The sequence below is a fragment of the Paroedura picta genome, chromosome 13, assembly GCF_049243985.1.
Source record: "Paroedura picta isolate Pp20150507F chromosome 13, Ppicta_v3.0, whole genome shotgun sequence".
NCBI classification, from domain to species: Eukaryota; Metazoa; Chordata; class Lepidosauria; order Squamata; family Gekkonidae; genus Paroedura; species Paroedura picta.
The window spans coordinates 34,105,889-34,127,763 of NC_135381.1; the positions used below are offsets into that span (position 1 = coordinate 34,105,889).

Below are 21,875 nucleotides of genomic sequence, written 5' to 3' on the forward strand. Positions count from 1 at the left end.
GCAAAACTGGAAATGTTGGCAGATGTAAAAAAGATTTCCAAAGAATTAATTTCAGCTGTCCTTGCCACCAGTACTACTCTGTACCATGAAGTGGACATGTCTGCCACCCAGTGGCGACTTTTCCTCTGTATCATCGCTAAACACAACGCACAAACAGACCTGTTGACAGCATCCTTTAATTGCTGACGGCTTGTAGTCTTGCTTCATATTCTTCATCTCTGTAAAATGTAGTTTCACTCTTTTGTGGCATTCTTTCCGGTGACTGCATCCTGTCACTTATCTTACTGCACTGCTTCCCTCTGTCCAATCTCACATTGTTCAATCTCACATCTAGCCTCTATCAGCTAATTCCCAGCTTCTTGTATTTACATTGTCCCACAATCCCTGAGCTAAAACTTCATAGGTGTCCTCTGGAGCCATCCAAATTTTGTTTTGTTTCCTAAGGCAAAAATCCTTGGGAGGATTACATATGTGAACATGGCCGTCGGGAGACGATAAGCCTGAAACAAACCAAAGTTTGCTGAACCTTCTTGATCTCTCTGCAAGCTAGTTGCCAGATGACTGGAAAGTCCAACTGTTAAAGTCAAAACTCTCTAGGGCAGGGGTGGGCAAACTGTGGCCCTCCAGATGTCCATGGACCACAATTCCCATGAGTCCCTGCCAGCGAATGCTGGCAGGGGCTCATGGGAATTGTGGTCCATGGACATCTGGAGGGCCACAGTTTGCCCACCCCTGCCCTAGGAGGTTAAGCGAACTGATTTGCTTGGCCTTCCTTAGCCACTCTTTGTCACCACCAAGTAGGAGACTGTGTGTTTTCTACAACTCACTGGCCCCCCATCTGCCTCACAAGCAATGTGCTTCTTAGTGATTGTGCTGCATGAGAGAGAATGAGCAATAGACTGTGATTCAGGGGAATAACTAGGGCTAACTGTGAAAGGCAGCTGGCCTAGACACAAACACTGGTCTCTCAACAGGAGCCTGAGCCGCGTGTCATGACGCTGCCAATTTGCCGAGTGTTTTGGGCACAGGGGGAAGGATGCTGGTCCTTCGGAGAAGTCTTGTGAGGGGACCGTGGCATTGCTAATGGGTGTGCATGTAAACAGGGGCAAGCCAAAAGTGAGCTCAGACCCAAGTCACAATGGGAGCAACCCAATAATCAGGGACACAGTTCATGAAAACGTGTCTGGGATCAAAAGCATCTCATCGCACTATTTCTGGATGGTCTGGAATCTTTGTCTCGCGACCATTTCTGTTCTGAATATCAGTTCTCAATGTAAACGACTAGCAAAATTATTTATATATTCCTAGGGCAGAGAGGGTTGACTGTGTGTATATGAGACAGAGTGATTGATTACCTGAGGGTCAACCAAGTGATGAACAAGAAAGGAAGTGAACAAAAAGATTTTTTTTCCCCGTTACCCAAGGAGAACTGATGGGAAAGAAGCTGTTAATCAGATGCCCAACAGCAGAAACCTTGAATAGACAAGAGAAGCTGCCTCTGATTATCTAAAGGCAAGTCTTAACATGCCTTTTTAATGTAGTCAAGAATAAGGCAGCCAAGCTCCATACACTCATCGGTACCAGTAGTGCAGACTATGTCAGCCCAAATTGGCTACTTCTGGGGCCCGGTTGGCACACGGAGCAAACTGCTTGACCCCATTTATAATGCAAAGTTAGCTGGGGTTGCACTCAAACTGGACCCCTGCATACTGGTGGTCCTATTTCATTCGGAAGAGGCCAGCTAAACCCAAGAGAGGGCTGGATATGCAACCAAACATGGAGCTACTGACCATCTGGAACAGCAGAAGACACTCTCCCCCCCCCCAGCCCCCAAATCTGCCTTTTGACCCCAGCTCACTGTGCCCTCTTGACCTCTGCCTGTGCGATGCTCTTCCAGAGGTACCCAGAAGAAATGAGAGCCATCAAACAAGAAGGATTCTTTTAAAATGCAGGACACTCCCAAGCATTCAAATGTAAAATTTGTCCATGTTCAGATCAACACAATAAATACATACACAGTTATAAATGATATAAGAGGGTACCAGGGCAGGGGAAGAAGAAGAGGTCAACTCCTGGGGTCAACAAAGCAAGGACGTATTCTCAGGCCACTTGGAAATGGCGGCACAATTTTATCTGAACTGCAGAAGGCTGCAGGGTCACAACGATGCCGAGTATTAGTGGGAGCTAAGCATCAGCAAGACTCACTGGCTTTCAAAAGCACTCCCATTACACCCTGAGTTAAGCTCACCCATGGTACTTTTCCACCAAGCTTGGTGGGTATTTTGCCACTGGGTGCCATGAGAGCAAATGTGCCAGCAAACAGCCGTCATCTAGAAATTACCTGATTGTCCTTCTATGGACAGAGTGCTTCTCTCATCCAAAGTCACTCTTTCTTAACTCATAGTTGCCCCTCCTGCACAGGCTTATGATGCCAACCACCCTGCCTCTGCAAGAAAATGAGGAAAGGGAAGCTGGTTCCTTCTTGTTCCCCCAGATTTGGCCTGGTGTACCAGTTCAAGGGATACCTCGGAAGACCACCCGTTTATAAAGTTTAGCACCATAAAATCAAGGGCTGTCTCCCTGGCGTAAGGCACTGCCCATACCACTTGTTTGGCAGGCTTGGCTTGGAATCAGTTAAGGTCTGTCCTATCAGACTATGCTGTGCCTAATTCCAGGCTCATAGGGGGGCTCCAGGTGACTGGCGTCAGCTGCCTGCCTGGACTTACAACAAGCACACTCCAAAAAGTCAGAGATGTTCTGGGTGAAGAGGCGACGGCACGGGTGGAGGTACTGGTAGAAGAAGAGCATGAAGGTAATAGCCAAGCAGTAGGTCACAATCAGCTGCACCACCAGCATGGGCATGCAGAAGTATTCATAGAAGTCCGTCTTAAAGATGTACCAGAGGATGAGCAGCACGCTGTTCTCAATGCCACGCAATATGTAATAAACAACTAAATACTTCCAGCTTTGCGACTTGGAGATCAAGTCTCGGTCGGAGAGTCTGAGCTGCACAGCCGACCAGCAGAAGACGTTGATGCTGGCGTACAGCAAAGTGATGGAGAACAGAACGGAGACCGTGCCCACCCGGCTGAAATTCTTCTCTACATTGTCAGGCAGCTGGGCACCACTCCGCCAAAACTGTACCCATGGCAAGAAGAAGAGCACCAGGAAGTTGGCCATCCCAACGGCCAAGGCGTAGTGCTTGAAGACGCTTCCGAAAAAAACCAGGATCGTGATACGCGTGGAGATCTCCAAACTGCGCCAAAGGATAATGCAGATGAAGGCCAGCGGACGCAGGCAGATCTTGTAGTCATCGTACTTGATCTGGATGGCCAGGACATTGCAGACCAAAGCTCCGTAGGTGACCGACACTAAGCAGATGCCCATCAGGACCGCTAGAATAAGCAGAAACAGCAAATGGTGAGCATCCAGAAAAGCAACTACCCTCTGATGGTTACCCAACATACAGTTAAGATCCTTGGGTTTGTGCAACATGAAAATGGGACAGTGTCGGGTTCCTGTAGTAACAACCATGACTGTGTGTACATCACATTTGTGAAAGCGCAATCCTGAATAACCGGCATTGGATCATAACCACAGCTAGAGAAGGGCATGCAAGGGCACCCCAGGGTCCCTTTCTGAATTTCCTACATTCCTTTTTCAAACAAGGAATCCTCTGGTCTATACACACACACAAAGCAATAATAAGCAGGCACACTTACAAAATGCACCAGGGAGAAAATTGGGAAGGTTAGGCCACGAGCTCCAAAGAGAAGGCAGCCAGGGAGGAACTTTAGTGTCACGGCCGAGAAGACAAAGCCCGCCCCCCCTTCTCTGGCTCACCTCCTTTCCTTGCTTGCCCCGCCCACTCACTTCCCCGCTCACCTCTTTTGCTTGTTTGCCCCGCCCACTCACTTCCCTGGCTCACCTCTTTTGCTTGTTTGCCCCGCCCACTCACTTCCCTGGCTCACCTTGCTCGCCTCAGGGTTGAAGTTGCACGTGCTGCTGTGCACCTTCCCTTCCCTCGCAGGTCCCGCCTGTGAAGAAGGCGGACTCCAGGTAGGCGTGTTATGTGGCGTGGGGGCGGAGCTTGAGCTTGGTGAAGGCCGGGCGGCCAGGCTGGGCAGAGCCGTGCCAAGTGCTCACTTTGCAGCTGGGCGTGGGACTTTCTAAGTACCTGGCAGGACACGGGACTATTTTGCCAAAAGCGGCACTACTGGTCACCTTAGACAACAGACATAGCATGTGCTGTGACCACCTCACCTCCCCAACCTGCCTTGGGCAGAAAATGTCTTTAAGCATATTAGACTTACGTTTAAGCTTTTGTTCTTATAATTCCCCATCTTCACCCTAGAATACCCCTGATGCAATTTTTCTGGCTACATATCCATACCAGTTCATTTCATGTGATTATGAACTAAGTTTATGCATGTATCCAAAAATCTGGGAAACAAATAACTGGCCAGAAGAGTGAAAATGATCTGTGTTCATCCCACTACCCAAAAAAGGGTGACTCAAAAAACTGTTCCAGTTACCATACAATAGCCCTCATTTCTCATGCTAGTAAGATCCTGCTCAAAATCATACAACAACACATAGCAACAGCCTTTGAATCACCAGATGTTCAAGCTGGCTTTCAATGGGGGCATGGCACTCATGATCACATAGTAAACTTGGGCTGGATTTTGGAAAAGTCACGGGAATACCAGAAGGAGGTCTACATCTGCTAAAGCTTTCGATTGTGTGGATCATGACAAATTGTGGGAAATCCTACAAAGTTTGGAGGCACCAGTAAATTTGATCAAACTTATGCGGTCACTCTACACAAACCAAGAAGCCATTGTTAAGTACACCATTTGATGACACTGACTGGTTCAGGATAGAGAAAGGAGTGTGCCAAGGTTGTATTCTTCCCCCCTTCCTGTTTAACTTGTATGCTGAGATCATGGAGAGATTGGACTCAAAGAATCAAACACGGACATTAAAATTGGAGGAAGGAATATAAATAATCTTCGGTATGCTGATGACACCACCCTCCTGTCAGAAACTAAGGAAGGCCTAGGACAGGTGGTTACAAAGGTCAATGAAGTAAGCAAGAAATTTGGCCGTTTCTTAAACACTAAAAAGACGAAAATAATTACCCCTGCAAAAAACTAGACATGTCATAATAACGATTGATGGTGATGCATTCAGGAATTCATTTTTCTTGGATCACAAATTGATGGGAGTTGGCAATTGCAGTATGGAAATAAAACACTGAATTGCTTGGGGTTGCCTAACAATGATAAGCTTGAACCGAACACGGAAAAACAAGGACAGAAGCCTGACTACCAAACATTAGTTAGTTAGATCTATCATATTTCCAATAGCCACTTACGGGTGTGAAAGTTGGACACTGAAAAAAATCAGACAAGAATCGATTCATTTGAACTCCGGTGTTGGAGAAGGATTCTCCAGGGTCTGTGCTAGGATTGGTCAGTGGAAAAAGGAATGCTGGTAATGCCAGAGCTTCCTGCTTATCTGGCTTAGCCTTGAAGTTCATGCTGATGTTATGAGATAAAATGTGGAGCGCCATGGATGAAACACGACAGATGTTTCTTGTACTCCTCGGAGAAAGAGATGGATGTACATGTATTCCAGAAAGAATGTGCTTTTCAATCTTCTTCCAAACTGACTGATTCCTCTTCTCTTTTTTGAACAGTGTAAAAACAGCTGCTGCCCAAGTGGCTTCTGGGAAACAGGCAAAAGGCACACTTGGGCAGGTGGTGCAGAAGAGATAGCAGAGAGAGACTGCTCATGACAGGTGTTGGGTCAGCTGGTGTCAGAGAGGGAAGATATTTAAGGCCTCAAATAACTAACGTGCCAGCAGTTCTGAAAGGGGGAAAGAATTTCCCAGTGGCAGAGTGCTTGGCTTGCCCTGCAAAACCAAGTGCATTTCTTCTTTCTCTGGCTTGCACTGGGCCATCTGATTCTTGTCCCTGCTGGAAAAAAGCATCTTTGCTCTTTGCTCTGCAAAGGGGCCGATCACAGCAGTAATTAGCCAGGGGCAGCTCTCCAGACCAGGCCTAAAAGCAAGCATCCGCTGGTCCAGAAAACGGCTGTTCTCATAACTCTAGACAGAATCCTTTTGCTTCAGCGGACCAACCGCTTGCTTTGTTGTTACTTGCAGTTGTTACCATGCAGAGGGTTTATGCAGTGAGCATGAAATAAAACCAGATCTACAGGTGGTGCCTAAGGAGTGACTTCTGATCTGTGCCTTTCATGCTTCCAGCTTTTATTTATAAGGCAGCCAAACCTGTTTCCTCCTGGAGGCTTCCCTGCACATTTTTATTAAAACGCAGGCAAGCTTTTGAAACTGTCTCTTTTCCTAGCATCAACACAGAACTATTTTAAAAAGGCAAGTCCGGGTGGGAAAATCTAATTTAAGATCAATCATTCAGAACTGTTCGGGCAGTGGGAGACCGACCGGGCTCAGACCTGTCGATGTACAGTGAAGAGGAGGGGCTGGAGCATGTCCACTCCACTATAAAGCTCAGTAGGTGGCCCTCAGCTGGTCACATTGTTCCTCTTTCCCGTCAGATCTCAGAAGTGAAAAAGGGTCAGCCCTGGCTAGCACTTGAAGGGTGACCTCCATGGAATACCAGGGTCGTGTTGTGGGGGCAGATAAAACCACCTCCAAACATCTCTTACTTGGCCACTAGACAGCCTTGGAATCATTTGACTATATTACAAACATGATTCAGTATAAAGAGAAGGGCCTGCACAGTGTCAAGTCAAAAACAATAAGAAAAAAGCATGCAAGGCAGTTAAAGAATATTATGAATTCAACTAGTTGTGAATTCTTCATCTTGCTTGATGATTCTAAGAGTGTATGAAAGAAAGTGTTTCAGCCCATAAGATCTTTATCAGTTCAATAAATAATTTCATGCACTAAACTCATCAAAAGTTAATAAGGTCCCATCACTGTTTACAGAGAACCTTTAAAGGAGAGTTTTCACTGTGACAAATGATGTCATTATAGCTCAGATGGGGAATGTGAAGCTCTTGGTTGCAGTGAAAACACTTTTTTAAACATTTTTGTAATCCATGATTGAACATTATTAACTTTTGATGAGTTTAGTGAATGACATTGTTTATTGGACTGATTAAGTTCATGGGCTGAAACCTTTTCTTTCATACACTCTTAGAATCTTCAAGCAATAAAGAAGAGACGAGGAATTCCACTAGATGTTTTGTAATATTCTTTAACTTTCTTATATATTTTTATTAGTATATATTACATACATGACATATGTATGTATTTACAAAGATGATCTGGGGCCAAGGGACCAAGCCCTATGAAGATAGGTTGAGGGACTTGGGAATGTTCAGCCTGGAAAAAAGGAGGTTGAGAGGGGACATGATAGCCCTCTTTAAGTATTTGAAAGGTTGTCACTTGGAGGAGGGCAGGATGCTGTTTCTGCTGGCTGCAGAGGAGAGGACACGCAGTAATGGGTTTAAACTTCAAGTACAACGATATAGGCTTGATATCAGGAAAAAAATGTTCACAGTCAGAGTAGTGCAGCAGTGGAATAGGCTGCCTAAGGAGGTGGTGAGCTTCCCCTCACTGGCAGTCTTCAAGCAAAGGTTGGATACACACTTTTCTTGGATGCTTTAGGATGCTTAGGGCTAATCCTGCATTGAGCAGGGGGTTGGACTAGATGGCCTGTATGGCCCTTCCAACTCTATGATTCTATATGATAGATAAATCAGTCTAGGCTGCCTCAGGTGCTTGTTGTGAGAATAAAACCGAGGGTGGGAAAGCCAAATATGTTGTCATGAGCTCTTTGGAGGAAGCACAGGGCTAAAAATATGCATCCATGATTCAAATTATGCAACAAATAACAAACCTGCTCTCAAAATGGGTTATGGCAAGGGAAGTCAAACTGCGGCCCTCCAGATGTCCATGGACTACAATTCCCGTGAGCCCCTGCCAGCAAATGCCACAGTTTGACTACCCCTAGGTTATGCAAATAGACCCTTCTTCAGCAGGAAACCCTTGTCTCAAAAGTGGTGATGTCAACACAGCAATCTTGATATGCCACATTTGCATAAGGTTTGCCCCTGCTTTAGCTGTTTTTGTGACTAAAGTTCAGGGAAAAGGGCAGGCAACTACCTGGATAGGCACATGTTTTACATGCCTATGATCTCTCTTGACTTCCTCTAAGGTAGTAACTGCTGAGAAAGAGACAGTTCTTGAGAAAATGGACAGCAGCTGCCAGTCCAGCCAAAAAAGGTGATCTGATTTGGCATAAGACAACTTCATTATGTGTTCAAGGAACTGATTTAGATACCCATGAGAAGGTTTATTGGCTGAAAACATTCTGAATCTTAGTACATTCATTCATAGAATTATAGAGTTGGAAGGACCTCCAGGATCATCTATTCCAACCCACCGCACAATGCAGGAACTCACAACTACCTGCCCACCCAGGGTGACCCCAATTTCATGCCCAAGTGATCCCCCCCCCACCAAAAACCTCAAGAATCCAGCCTGCCCTGGAGGAAATACACCTACAATCCCACAGTGGCAATCAGCAATTCCCTGGGGATGCATGAAAGGGCCACAAGAGGCAAACACAGAAACATGATTTACTGTAAAATCAGAGACCAGTAGCACCTTAAGGCCAAGAAAGATTTATTCAGGGCGTGAGCTTTCGAGTGCAAGCCCTCTTAGTCTGTTCCTAGTCTGAGGAACAATGCTTGCACTCGAAAGCTCACGCCCTGAATAAATCTTTGTTGGTCTTAAAGGTGCCACTGGACTCTGATTTTATTGTGCTACTTCAGACCAACACAGCTACCCATTTGAATCTATGGTTTGCTGTGTGGTTTTATCTTTCTGTTTTCATTTCAAAGATGAGAGAAATGCTGGCACTTTCTTTTCCACATGGGATTTTTAGTGGGGCATCCGGAAGAACAGGTTAGAGCACCTAGAGATGCCTGTGATCATTTTCCCCAAAAACTGAAGAGCACTGCCTAGATGCCAAATCTTCTAACCCAAAGACTCCTGCCCCGTTGGCTACATTGACCTGTGGTCCAGGAAAGGCACAGGGACTACAATGTCCATTCTAAGACAGAATAACCTTTTCACATTCCAAGGTTTATCCTCCAGCACTGAAAACAGATTTGTGGCATTCTAATTACCTCTTCTAGGCAGTACTGGAGCTCCTCAGAGAGAGCTCATTGCTTCAACCACACCTGTGGCAGCCAGCCAGCCAGCCAAGTCTTTCTTTTGTGGTGAGGTCAGCCCAGAGCCACACCTTAACGGATCATTCCGGGTCATACAGAAACCTTTTCTAATGTATTTGTTTTTGTATTTATATGCTGCCTTTCCCTATAGCCTCAGGGTGGCACACGGAAGATTTAAGCGCAGTACAAAATGAAATTTAAAATTCGATTCAGTGTTAGTTAAAACAAACCCTGTGAGGGAGGTGAGGCTGAGGAAGCCCTGATATTCCTGCTCGGTAAGAACAGCTCTGTCAGGAGTCTCAAAGCGCCTTCCCTTTCCTCTCCCCACAACAGACACCCTGTGAAGTGGGTGAGGCTGAGAGAGCCCTGATATTCCTGCTCAGGCAGAACAGCTCTATCAGGAGTCTCAAAGCGGCTTCCAATCGCCTTCCCTTCCTCTCCTCACCACAGACACCCTGTGAGGTGGGTGAGGCTGAGAGAGGCCTTATATTCCTGCTCGGTCAGAACAGCTCTATCAGGAGTCTCAAAGCGGCTTCCAATCGCCTTCCCTTCCTCTCCCCACCACAGACACCCTGTGAGGTAGGTGAGGCTGAGAGAGCCCTGATATTACTGCCCGGTCAGAACAGCCCAAGTTCAGCCAGCTGGCTGCATGTGGGGGAGTGCAGAATCAAACCCGGCTGGCCAGATTAGAAGTCTACACTCCTAACCACTACACCAAACTGACTATTTACAATGGCGAAATGTGCGAGAGAAATGCTGGAGAAGAACAGAATCCAGGAGAGGTTTTCAGGCTTGTTGTGGTTTCTGTAGCCTTGGAACCTACTGCTGCTCGTTTTCCTGGAGTTGTCGAACAGCCGCTCCCCACATAACTGCATAACTCCACAAGCTTCAGTTTGGAGATAAGCACAGAGGCAAGCTGGGTTGATGTCGAAAGGGCAAGTTGCTGCATCACACTTTCCGCAAGAACACACTTTCCGGTTATTTTGGGGAAAAGACAAACAAGGCCAATGGTGAACCCTCACCTCTTTTCTTGTTTTTGCCCCCACAGCAGGATTTTTAAATCCTGAGTCAACAAAATTGGGCGTTTTAAAAAATGTACGTACATGCAGGAAAAAGAACCATGGAATGTTAAAGGTAATGGTTACTGTTGTGTTTATCACTGCCGCGTTCTGCTGGATTACGATCAGATACGGATGAGCCACATCTCTTAAATTGGACAAGCGTTGTTCTAGGTTATCAGAGAGGTTTGGTACAATTTGAAGCGACAAGACATCTTCGAAACACCAAAAGAAGGAAAAGGAAAAGGAGAAGGAGAAGGAGAAGGAGAAGGAGAAGGAGAAGGAGAAGGAGAAGGAGAAGGAGAAGGAGAAGGAGAAGGAGAAGGAGGAGGAGGAGGAGGAGGAGGAGGAGGAGGAGGCAGGGAGGATGGAGGAGGAAGAGGAGGAGGAGGAAGAAGAGGAAGAGTTGGTTTTTATATGCCGCTTTTCCCTACTCAAAGTGGCTTACAATCACCTTCCCTTTCCTCTCCCCAAAACAGACACCCTGTGAGGTGGGTGAGGCTGAGAGAGCCCTGATATCACTGCTTGGTCAGAACAGCTTTATCAGTGCCGTGGCGAGCCCAAGGTCACCCAGCTGGCTGCATGTGGGGGAGTGCAGAATCAAACCTGGCATGCCAGATTAGAAGTCCACACCCCTAACCACTACACCAAACTGGCTCTCAAGAGTCTAATAGCACTTTAATAAGATTTCAGCATCCACTGGAAGCCTTGGGAAGCTTATACAGAAACAAAATCTTGCTAAAACTGCCAAGTGCCCAAAGATTCCTGTTTGTTTTTACTGTTTGTTTAGTATTATTAGGACTCTTGGCATAATTTCAGTCAGGATCTGAACTCTGTGAGCAACTGCGTAAAGTAAATCACACACAACTTCCACAGCTTATTTGCATTTGGCAGAAAGGCTGTGGTTAGGTGGTGCTTCATCTGCTTTTCATGAAGAACTATTTATTTTTATTTTTGAGTTTCTAGGCCGCCCTTCTCAGGGTGGCTTACAACAAGCATAGATAAAAGCCTAATATGGTAAAGTTCTTAACATCCTTTAAATTAATCTATTTAAAATTAAATAACAATCACTCAATCCCTTGCTTCAACAAATTTATCCTCAAGAGCAGGGGTAGTCAAACTGCGGCCCTCCAGATGTCCATGGACTACAATTCCCATGAGCCCCTGCCAGCAAACACTGGCAGGGGCTCATGGGAATTGTAGTCCATGGACATCTGGAGGGCCCTAGTTTGCCTACCCCTGCTCAAGAGTCTTGGATCATGAGAGATGGAGTTCCCGATTCCAGCTGGGCTTGGGGGGGGGGATACAGTTTGGCATAGCCCAGGTTGGGTTAGGCGGGGGACCCATTCAGTGGTAGGAGTACAACCCTTGACCTCAATCTGGTGGAAGAGTGCCATTTTACAGGCCCTTCAGAACTTTGGGAGTTCTGTAAAGGCCCAGGTCTCTGCTGGCAGCTCATACCACTAGGCTGGAGCCAGGGCCGAAAAGGGACTGGCTCTGGTCTAGACCATGCACACTTCTTTGAGGCCTGGGACCACCAACAAGTTGAAATTTGCTGAATGAAGTGCCCTTCAGGGGGCCTATATGGAGAAGTCCCAGAACGCATAAGGCCTTAAAGGTTAAAACCAGCCTTGAAACTGATCCGGAACTTGACCGGCAGCCATTGCAGCTTCTGAGAACAGGACAAATATGGGCTTTCCACAGGGCCCTTTCCAAGGACCAGGCTTTCCAAGGACCAGGGCAGCCACATGAGAACTATCTTCAACTACTTGAAGGGCTGTCATAAAGAAAATGGGGCAGAGTTGTTTTCTGTTGCCTCCGAGGGTCAAACCAGGACCGAGTTGAAATTAATTCAAAACAATTTTCGCCTAAAAATCTGAAAGAAGTTCCTATCAGAGCCGTTCCTCAGTGGAACAGGCTTCCTCGGGAGGTGGTGGGCTCTCCTTTGGAAGTTTTTAAGCAGAGGCTAGAGACTCATCTCACAGAAATGCTGATTTTATGAGCTTAGGCAGATTGTGGGTGGGTGAGCAGGAAGGGATGTGCCAGATTTCTACATTTCATGCTGGACTGTGTGATTTGCTTTAAAACAACGACTTCAGCTCCAGAAGCAATGCTCTTCTTTTGCAAGGTGCTAGCTGGAACAAAAGCTCTCTCAGCATTCCCAATAGACATCTGGCTACCAAGGATGCTGCTGATAGGACCGCAAAGGCAATCCTCTTACAGACAACAGACAGGTTTCAAGTGGGAAGCACTGGAGCCTATTCATACCTGAACAAAAAGCCTGCCTTGATGAGTCAAAAGAAAAAGGAGAGCAGAATGTTGAAGGCAACTGAGCATCGCTTAAAAAAAAAATACCAAACAGGGGTGGGTGGGGGGTGGCCTATGAATATTCTGGCAAGGGAGATTTAGGTCACTTGCATCTCTTCTCCTCCTGTCTTCCTTCTTGAGGGTCCTGTCTTCCTTCTTCAGTTCCTTGTGGGGACAATTACTTGTCTCAGACATTAAGGAAGTTCCGGCAGAACTTGGTGGGGAGGGAGGGGTGAAGCAAATCTCCAAGCAAATGGCAAAGGAGCCAATTTCCTCTTATGTTTTTAAAAATGGATTATACTTCTGTACCTTCAACAGCAGCCTGCCTGGCAGAAATAAAGCATGGAGCTTTCCCCTCACCTGTGGATGTTCAGTTATGGTAGCAGCGCTAAAGCATAATCCAGTGTGCAGAGAAAACAAAATAATACTTCTCCTATACACCTCCTGTCTGCAAAAGAACACTCGAGCAAAGCTAGACCATTCTTCCTGCTGGGATAGCACATTGTTACTTGCAGGTTGTCGATGCAAAATCTGACTCTCCCCAACCTGGAGTAAGACGGGCAATTTTGCCAGCTCGGGATTCTACCACTTTCTTCAGCTCTGCTAGGTCAACATCCTGTCCAGAGGCTTTTTCAAACACCACAGGGTCTAGTTTGGTGTAGTGGTTAGGAGTGCGGACTTCTAATCTGGCGAGCTGGGTTTAATTCCCTGCTCCTCCTCTATATGCAGCCAGCTGGGTGACCTTGGGCTCGCCACAGCACTGAGAAAACTGTTCTGACCGGGCAGTGATATCAGGGCTCTCTCAGCCTCACCCACCTCACAGGGTGTCTGTTATAGGGAGAGGAAAGGGAAGGCGATCGTAAGCCACTTTGAGACTCCTTCGGGTAGAGAAAAGTGGCATTATAAGAACCAAATCTACATCTTCTTCTTCTAGTTTCCAGATTAAAAATCAAGCCCGCCCAGCTTCGTCCCCTCAATCCCATTCCATCAAACACTTCCTTTACCTCGGGTGGGGGGTATGTACTGCTCCACAACGCTGATGTACAGCTGCAGCGTGAGCTGTGGGGTGGAGCCCAGGAAGGCCTGGATCACAGCCATGCGCTTGAAGGCATTGCGGTGGGTGACCAGCTTGCGCAGCGTGTGGCCCACCTCCTGTTCCACCTCGATCTCTGAGTCTTTGCGGAGCCTCTTCTTGCGTGTGATGGTGACGTACGGCTCTTCCTCTGTCCCCACCTGGCAGTACATCAACAAGGCCTCTAGACATCTGCAATGAGAGAGAATCCCCGCATCAGAAGAAGGGTAGAGGCCCAAACGGTCCCAGCTTCTCCTGATACACAACCGAAAGTAACAGGTATCTGGAGAAAGGTCACTGAATCATAGAATTGGAAGGGGCCTCCAGGGTCATCTAGTACAGGGGTAGTCAACCTGTGGTCCTCCAGATGTCCATGGACTACAATTCCCATGAGCCCCTGCCAGCAACCGCTGGCAGGGGCTCATGGGAATTGTAGTCCATGTACATCTGGAGGACCACAGGTTGACTACCCCCTGATCTAGTACAATGCAGGACCCTCACCACTACCTGTCCATGCACAGTGACCCCAATTTCATGCCCAAGTACTCTTCCTACCAAAAATCTCCGAATCCAGCCTGGCCTGGGGGAAATTCACCTACCACCGCATAGTGGCGCTCAACAATTCTTTGGGTATTTATTTATTTTATATATATTTATTTATTAATTTTTATACGTCCCTCCCATGCGGCTCAGGGCGGTTTACATATAACGTTGCGGGGTGATACCTGGAGCGACCTAAACATATAACATAATCAAAAGTGACAACCATCATCCAACAGTGGTTCTAAATCAACACCATTTCAGTGGTCTTGATCAACAACAACATAGCAGGAAGGGCCACAACAGACAAACACCGGCAGATCCCTTCCTGCCCACCCACCCACAGTCTGCCTAAGTTCATATAATCAGGTCTTTTGTTTTCTCCATAGGAGAGCTATTCCCAGTCCAAGGCAACAATACAGACTAGATGATACAATGGTCTGCCTTGATATAGTACAATCTGTTGTAACCCCAGCCTTTCTCTTAACATCCTTCCTTTTTAGAAAAAAAAAAAAAAGCTATCATTCTCGTAGTGGTTAACTGATGAGGAATCCGGCTGCCACAAGGGAAGGACTGAATGAGTAGCTCCATTTAATTTTATGGATGCTTTAAGGCTGATCCTACATTGAGGAGAGGGTTGGACTAGAGGCCCATATGGCCCTTTCCTGCTCTATAATTCTATTATTCTCCTTGCCTTGGAATGGCCACATTCTCTTTGGGGGTCTCTGTTCAGAATTTGGGGGTCTCAAACCCTTCCGAAATGTTTTTTTCTGGAAAACTTGATTGTTGGTTGGCGTCTGTAGGGTCAGTGCGGGAACCAGGATGGGGAGGTAAAGGGGACCTCTTTGGTTTGATCCAGCAGGGATCTTATTATGTTTTAAGGGGCAACAGGAAGCTGGAAACACAGACAGGGGGCACAGTATTTTTAATGCAGAACCACCTTACACTGGAGGGAGGAACAAGTACATGCATGTCGCCTTATGCAAGAGTAGCCAGGATCCACTGCTAAGTCTTCCAGGCATATGTAATTGTATGATATCTGTAGCTGGAACTTTGCAGTTAGTCTTTTTCTACAGACACACAGAAAGTTGTTTCCTGCCCCTGTTGGTGCATGTGTTTCAATGAAATGTTTTCAGGCAAACCACAGTTCCTGAAGACAATCGACACTCACTTACCTGTGGTTTTAGCATCAAACAGGATGGCGACCCTGCAGGGTCAGGAATAAAATGGAGCAGGGGGATGCACAGAGTTCTCAGTTCCTTGGCAGAAGAGTGGGTTGAAAATATGACACACAGTCACTTTGTCTGTCTTCAGCCTTAAAGTTTCTCAATAATTCCTACTCAGCCAGTTGGGAGGCAGGCTCTCACGGCAGAAACCTGCCCTAGGAGAGGGCGTGGCTGCAGAACACCTGCTTTGTGATGAATTTTAAAACATCTTTCCCATTCATTCTCTCCTGCTATAGAAAGAGCAGCAGTAATAACAGACTCCCTGAATCTTCAATCTGTTCTAGACTCCCAGCTTCCTGAATGATGCACTGACTTCCCCACAGGACACACCCACAATTGTCCTCCCAGGCAAAATACTGAGATTGCAGAGCACACACCCTTTCAATACTGCTACAGAATAAAGCAATTTCTTCCAACTCAAATGGAAAGGTGCACAGCTGTCTCTTCACTCACTCACTCTTCCCATCCCATCCCATCCCATCCCATCCCTTTCCTTCAAACACAGGCTTATCCTGGGCACATGGAGGCAATATTAAAACCCCACTTGGAATTCCCCAGTCCAAGAGTAGGAGCACTGGGGTGGCTCAAGGTCACCTGGGGACTAGGAATGCCTGTGCCAGGTTAGGAAATACCTAGAGATTCTGGGGGAGGACAAGGTGTGAGGAAGGAGGGAGTTTCCGTGGGACATTAATACCATAGAGCAGGGGTAGACAACCTGTGGTCCTCCAGATGTTCATGGACTACAATTCCCATGAGCCCCTGCCAGGGGCTCATGGGAATTGTAGTCCGTGAACATCTGGAGGACCACAGGTTGACTACCCCTGCCATAGAGTCTTCCTTCCAAAACAGCTATTTTGAGTGACCTCTGTCACTGGAGCGTGTCCAGAGGAGGGCAACAAAGATGGTGAGGGGTTTGGAGACCAAGACGTATGAAGAAAGGTTGGGGGAGCTTGGTCTGTTTCGCCTAGAGAGGAGATAACTGAGGGGGGATCTGATAACCATCTTCAAGTATTTAAAAGGCTGCCATATGGAGGATGGAGCAGAATTGTTCTCTCTTGTCCCAGAGGTGCAGACCAGAACGAATGGGATGCAATTAATTCAAAAGCAATTCCATCTAAACATCTGGAAGAAGTTCCTGACACAGCAGTTTCGCTGTGGAACAGGCTTCCTCGGGAGGTGGTGGGTTCTTGATCTTTGGAAATTTTTTAACAGAGGCTGGATAGCCATCTGACAGAGAGGCTGATTCTGTGAAGGCTCAAGGGGGTGCCAAGTTACAGTAGATGAGCCATAGGGTTGTGAGTGTCCTGCATGGTGCAGGGGGTTGGACTAGATGACCCATGAGGTCCCTTACAACTCTATTATTCTATGATTCTACCTGGAGCTAAGCTGTAACCCCTAGAAATCTCCAGCCATCCCCTGAAGGTTGGCAACCCTACATGGCTGCCCCACCCGCTTACTCTAGATTTGCTAGAGTTGGCTGTGGTGGAAAAAGTATTCTACATTTCCTCTGAGGCACATCCATCTCCCTTGGAGCCAGCGTGGTGTAGTGGTTCAGAGCAGCCGCCTCTAATCTGGAGAATCCGGTTTGATTCCCCGCTTCTCCTCCACGTGCAGCCAGCTGGCTGACCTTGGGCCAATCACAGTTCTCCCAGAGCTCTTTTGGCCCCGCTTGCCTCACAGGTTGTCTGCTGTGAGGAGAGGAAAGGGGGGCGATTGTAAGCTGCTTTGACACTCCTTCAGGTAGTGAAAAGTAGGGTGCAAAAAAAACAGCTCTTCTTCTTCTTCTTGCTGCTACACCTCATCCAAAGATGAATGTTGACATCAACAACCGATCTAGTGCTTAAAACCAAACCCTGGAAGGAACACTATCAATGGGCTCTCTTGTATTCTGATGTTTTGGAAGCCTCACATGTCATGGAAGAAAAGGGAGGCACAGTCTGCAAACACAGACACTTTGTTGACTTCCAGATGCTGTTAATAGAACTGGAAGCACATACCTTCCATCAATTACAGGGGATGCTGGGAAAACCTAAAACCGACAGGCAGAGCAGGCAAGAAAAGGGGACTCTAGAAAAGCCAGGACAAGGAGGTGGAGAACTAGACTTCCTCTGCTTGCTCGAATCAGAGGGATGCACAACTCTGTAGTCCTCAAGTCCACTGGAAATGAAGCCTCCACAGGCATAACTGAGATGAACAGTCTTCTGCAGTTTATGCCTCTTCCACCTCCCTCTGCTGTCTTCCTTGTGTTAGATTTTAGATCACCAGCACCTGAATGGGAGGGACCTGGGCCCATTCTGCACACATTGGATAATGCACTTTCAATGCACTTTAGAAGTAGATTTTCCTGTTCTGCACAGGAAAATCCAGCTGCCAAAGCACATTGAAAGTGCATTATCCTATGTGTGCGGAATGGGTTCTGCTCTCTTGTGACAGGGCAATAAAAATAATAATAATACCCATTGGTATATATCACTTCGAAGCATTCCAAGCTATTTATATATCTTGCGGCCTTTCCCTGTCCCCCACCCTACTTTCCCCACAGGGCAACTTGTCGTTGTTCCCCCATTTACTACAGCCTGCCCCCTCTCTGCAGAGGGTCCTTCCAAGTTCATGGCATGGGCTCCCTAAGGAAGTGTAAATGTTTTTAGGAGGTGCTACAAAGCCATCTTATTTGCAAGAACTTTTATTTGCAAGCATTTTTCCTGGAGCAGGAATCTAAAGGAGCGTTGTATTTTGTTATCTTTGAGCCTTGGAATTGTAATCCATCTCAACCCACAAGGGGAAGGCAGGACATAAGTACGTCAGCCAGCAAATGAACAGCTTTTGTACTCTTGCAGATGGATGGTGGAAAGGAAAATGAGAGATTCTGGCTTTCCTAATAATAAATCCTGCTAGAGGCAAAATTTGGCCTATAACTTTCCTTATTCTCTTAATCACCAGGATGTTCATCCCACAGCTGTTAAAATACCTTAAAGCTCCATCTCTTATTGCCTTAATCCAGGGGTAGTCAACCTGTGGTCCTTCAGATGTCCATGGACTACAATCCCCATGAGCCCCTGCCAGCAAATGCTGGCAGGGGCTCATGGGAATTGTAGTCCATGGAGATCTGGAGGACCACAGGTTGACTACCCCTGCCTTAATCTGAAAGTCCTTTGCTTGAATCCTGTATTCTAAACAAGTTTAGGTAGGCCATAATTTCTCAAGCCTCATCCCCACATTACAAATGTGGGAGGGAAGCTCAGACTAGCCTACCTTGCCGTGTTGTTGTAAAGCTATGATACATATTGGCCTTTTCCCCATTAACTCCTCCCACCCCAGCTTTTCAGAAGCTCAAGAGAAGTGGTTTGCCGTTTCCTGCCTCTGCAAAGGAACCATGCGCTTCCTTTGTCTCCTATCTACATACTACCAGGGCCCATCCAGTTGAGTTTCAGGTGAGATTTGACAAGACCTGCCTAGGCTGGCTTAGGTCATTAAGCCTTAAAAGAAAACAGCGGAAATTCTGATCGTGTAACGTGAAGTTTCACGTCTACAAAACAGCAGAGCTGGCCCATGGAAGATACCTAATAGGATTTCTTTATTTATTTTTATGTTTATACCCTGCCCTTCCTTGGAGGCTCAGGATGGCTTACAAAACTAAAATATACAACATGAATAAATAGGTTTTTAAAACTCTAAAATTCACAGCTAAAATTAAAATCAAATCACAAGAGACATGTGGAGGCAAGGAAAGTAACACACATGCAATGATGGCCTTAAAAATTAAGAGCATTGAGAGTTGAGTCACAGCGTAAAACCTGTTGACTTAGACTGCAGTAATTGCCCTGCTGACAGATTTTGTATCAAGGAGACACTGAACAGCTTCCTACCTCACAGAGAAAGCCTACTGGGGGACAGCAAATGGCCATAATGACAGGGAGAACATAGCTGGCTGAAGACTGTTTGGGAACATCCAGAGTGCCTTTCCCTGAGAATGAATCTGCAGGAAACAGCCCCAAGGGACTCACTGACCAGCCCAGTCCACGGCTGATCCTTCTACACACCATCCTGCAATGGAAGGATTCCAAAGCCCCCCTCCAAACACTCACATTAATATCCTAATGTACAGATTCGTGGAGGCCGGTTGGATCAGGCCAGAATGCTACCCAGGCCTGTCTTTGCCTTGACTCTTAAAAGCTTATTCTCCAGCACCCCTGCAATTTTTTTGCTGCTCACTAAGGTGCTACTGAATTCAAATCTAGTTGTTTCGTGGCATACCAAGAGGACTGCCCTCTGAAACTTCCCCCACATGTAGCTGGTGGACAAGACTTGCGCCTGCATCTCAAACTTGAATGCTCATCTTCTACGCACTCTTCCACACACTCATGCATTTGCAATGGAACAGGTACAGTACAGTAGTTCTTTACTCAATGGGTAACGGAATTGTGGAATTCGCTGCTAGAGAAGGTTGGGATGGCCATGAGCACAGATGGCTTTGAGATTCACAGCTACTAGCCAGGGTGACTAAAGGGTCTTTCCATGTTCAGGGGCAGCAAACCTCCAATACCCAATGGTAGGAGGCAAGATAAGGAGAAGGCCTTAGCCTCTATGCCATGTTTCTTGGCTCTCCAGGGCAACTGGTTGGCCATCGTTGGGGGGATGGGGTGCTCAATTAGATGAACCACTGTTCTGACCCAGCAAGGCTCATCTGTTCTGAGGGAAAGTCACCACAGGTTCATATCAGTCATCATTCACTAACAAAAAAAAATCCTACATGGAAAGTTCTTTTCAGAGGGGTAGATTCAAATGAGTAGCCATGTTGGTATGAAGTAGCACAATAACATCTTTAAGACCAACAAAGCTTTATTGGAGGCGTGAGCACTCGAAAGCTCACGCCTTGAATAAATCTTTGTTGGTCTTAAAGATGCTACTAGACTCTGATTTTATTGTGCTCTTCAGAGGGGATCAGTGTGAAGTATACATTGTCATGCAAGATTGTCACACACATGTGTATATTTCACCATATACATATCAATTTACAAAATATATAATAATCTAATGCATACACCAAGCAATTTCCTAGTAAGAATTTTGCAAGCTTAGGACATCAATGCTTTATGTGTCCTTTCCTCAGCACCGTAAGGGGACAGCAGAAAACACCTGTGCTTCTCTTGGAGGAGGAGAGATGAGAAGGCTACCTCACTTTGTCCTTCAATTGCCACTCTCTCACTCTCCCTCTCTCTCTCTCTTTCTCGCACACACACACAGACCAGAGTCCATGTCCTCTTTACTGATCACATTTCTGCTTTAAATTCCAATAAAAAGTGAAAAGGACTAAGATGGGGGACAACCAGACTTGTATCTACTTGATAACCTTCTGAAACCACAAGACAGAAGTTCAGCTTCTCGTGAGAAATCTCAACCTTCAGCATTTTTTTAAAGCAACTTCCTACCCATTGGGGAGGGAGATTTGGAGCGCATTGCCCGTGAAATCTCACCCCCCTGGACCAGCCTAGACTGTGTGGGGGGCATGGTTTATTTTCATGAATTAGTGCTTTGCAGGGCCCTTGGCCTCTTTCCCCGATCAACAGAAGCACAGGGCAATTACGCAGATTGCTTAACAGCCTTATTTAAGCAGCTTGCAGAATTCTGATTTCCTGGTACACCAGCAAAAAGGGTCCAGTTTGCTTTCTCCCATGGAAGAGGGAGCATTATGGCCAGCAGCACGACACATTGCACGGCACCTGATGTTTGCACAGTTATTCTCCTGCTGGTGGCACATCTGGCTAGGAGGACTCTGTGGGTGGGGTGGAGGCTACCCAAGCCAGCCCCTTCTCACCTGATGAGAGGACCTAGGAGGAGGAGATGCATGCAGAACACCAACGGCTTGTCGCTGGTCAGGTCCCGGTGGACAAAGATGAGGGTGAGCTGGTCCATGATAGAGGGCATCAGCATGAAGAGGAGGGTCATGAGGAGCCAGTAGTGGTCATTGGAACGGCTGTACGAGGCAGTCAGGACGGCGGCAGATGCAAACTCCCCGCAGTACAAGAGCGTGCTGAGGATGATGCTGTAGGGCAACCGCAACTGGGAGAACACTTTGGGCTCTAGCTGGAGCACAATGGTGGGCGGTGGAAGCCTCACCCCCTTGCTAGGGGGCGCGTTGGAGCATTCCCCAAGGGAATCTTCCCACCTGACATCCATCCCGAGGTCCAGCACCCTGCCAGCTCCAGGAGGTCTTCAATGAAGGAGACTTTGGTTCCCCAAAAAAGAGGGTCTTCGCCGGGCCACCTGCCAGGGTTCCACTTTCTGCTATCAGCTGCTCTCTCCAGGAAACCCCAGTCGCTTCCCCCCCTCAGGTCCCAGCTTACCAAACCCCATACAGAGCACTAGCAAAACAGCCAGCACAATAGGAAAGCATGGAGCAAGCCCCCACCCTCCCCACCTCCTACACACCCACCCACCCACCCA

General features: G+C 46.9%; 1 protein-coding gene across 1 annotated transcript; it reads right to left on the reverse strand.

Annotated features, from left to right (window-relative positions):
- Positions 1 to 1,966: 1,966 nt before the first annotated feature.
- XKRX (XK related X-linked) lies at positions 1,967 to 21,839 on the reverse strand. Its single transcript, XM_077307642.1, has 3 exons — positions 21,247 to 21,839; positions 13,598 to 13,857; positions 1,967 to 3,395 (listed from the first exon to the last, which is right to left on the reverse strand). The coding sequence occupies exons 1-3, from the start codon at positions 21,606 to 21,608 to the stop codon at positions 2,650 to 2,652; spliced, it is 1,368 nt and encodes a 455-aa protein (XP_077163757.1). The 5' UTR covers positions 21,609 to 21,839; the 3' UTR covers positions 1,967 to 2,649.
- Positions 21,840 to 21,875: the final 36 nt, after the last annotated feature.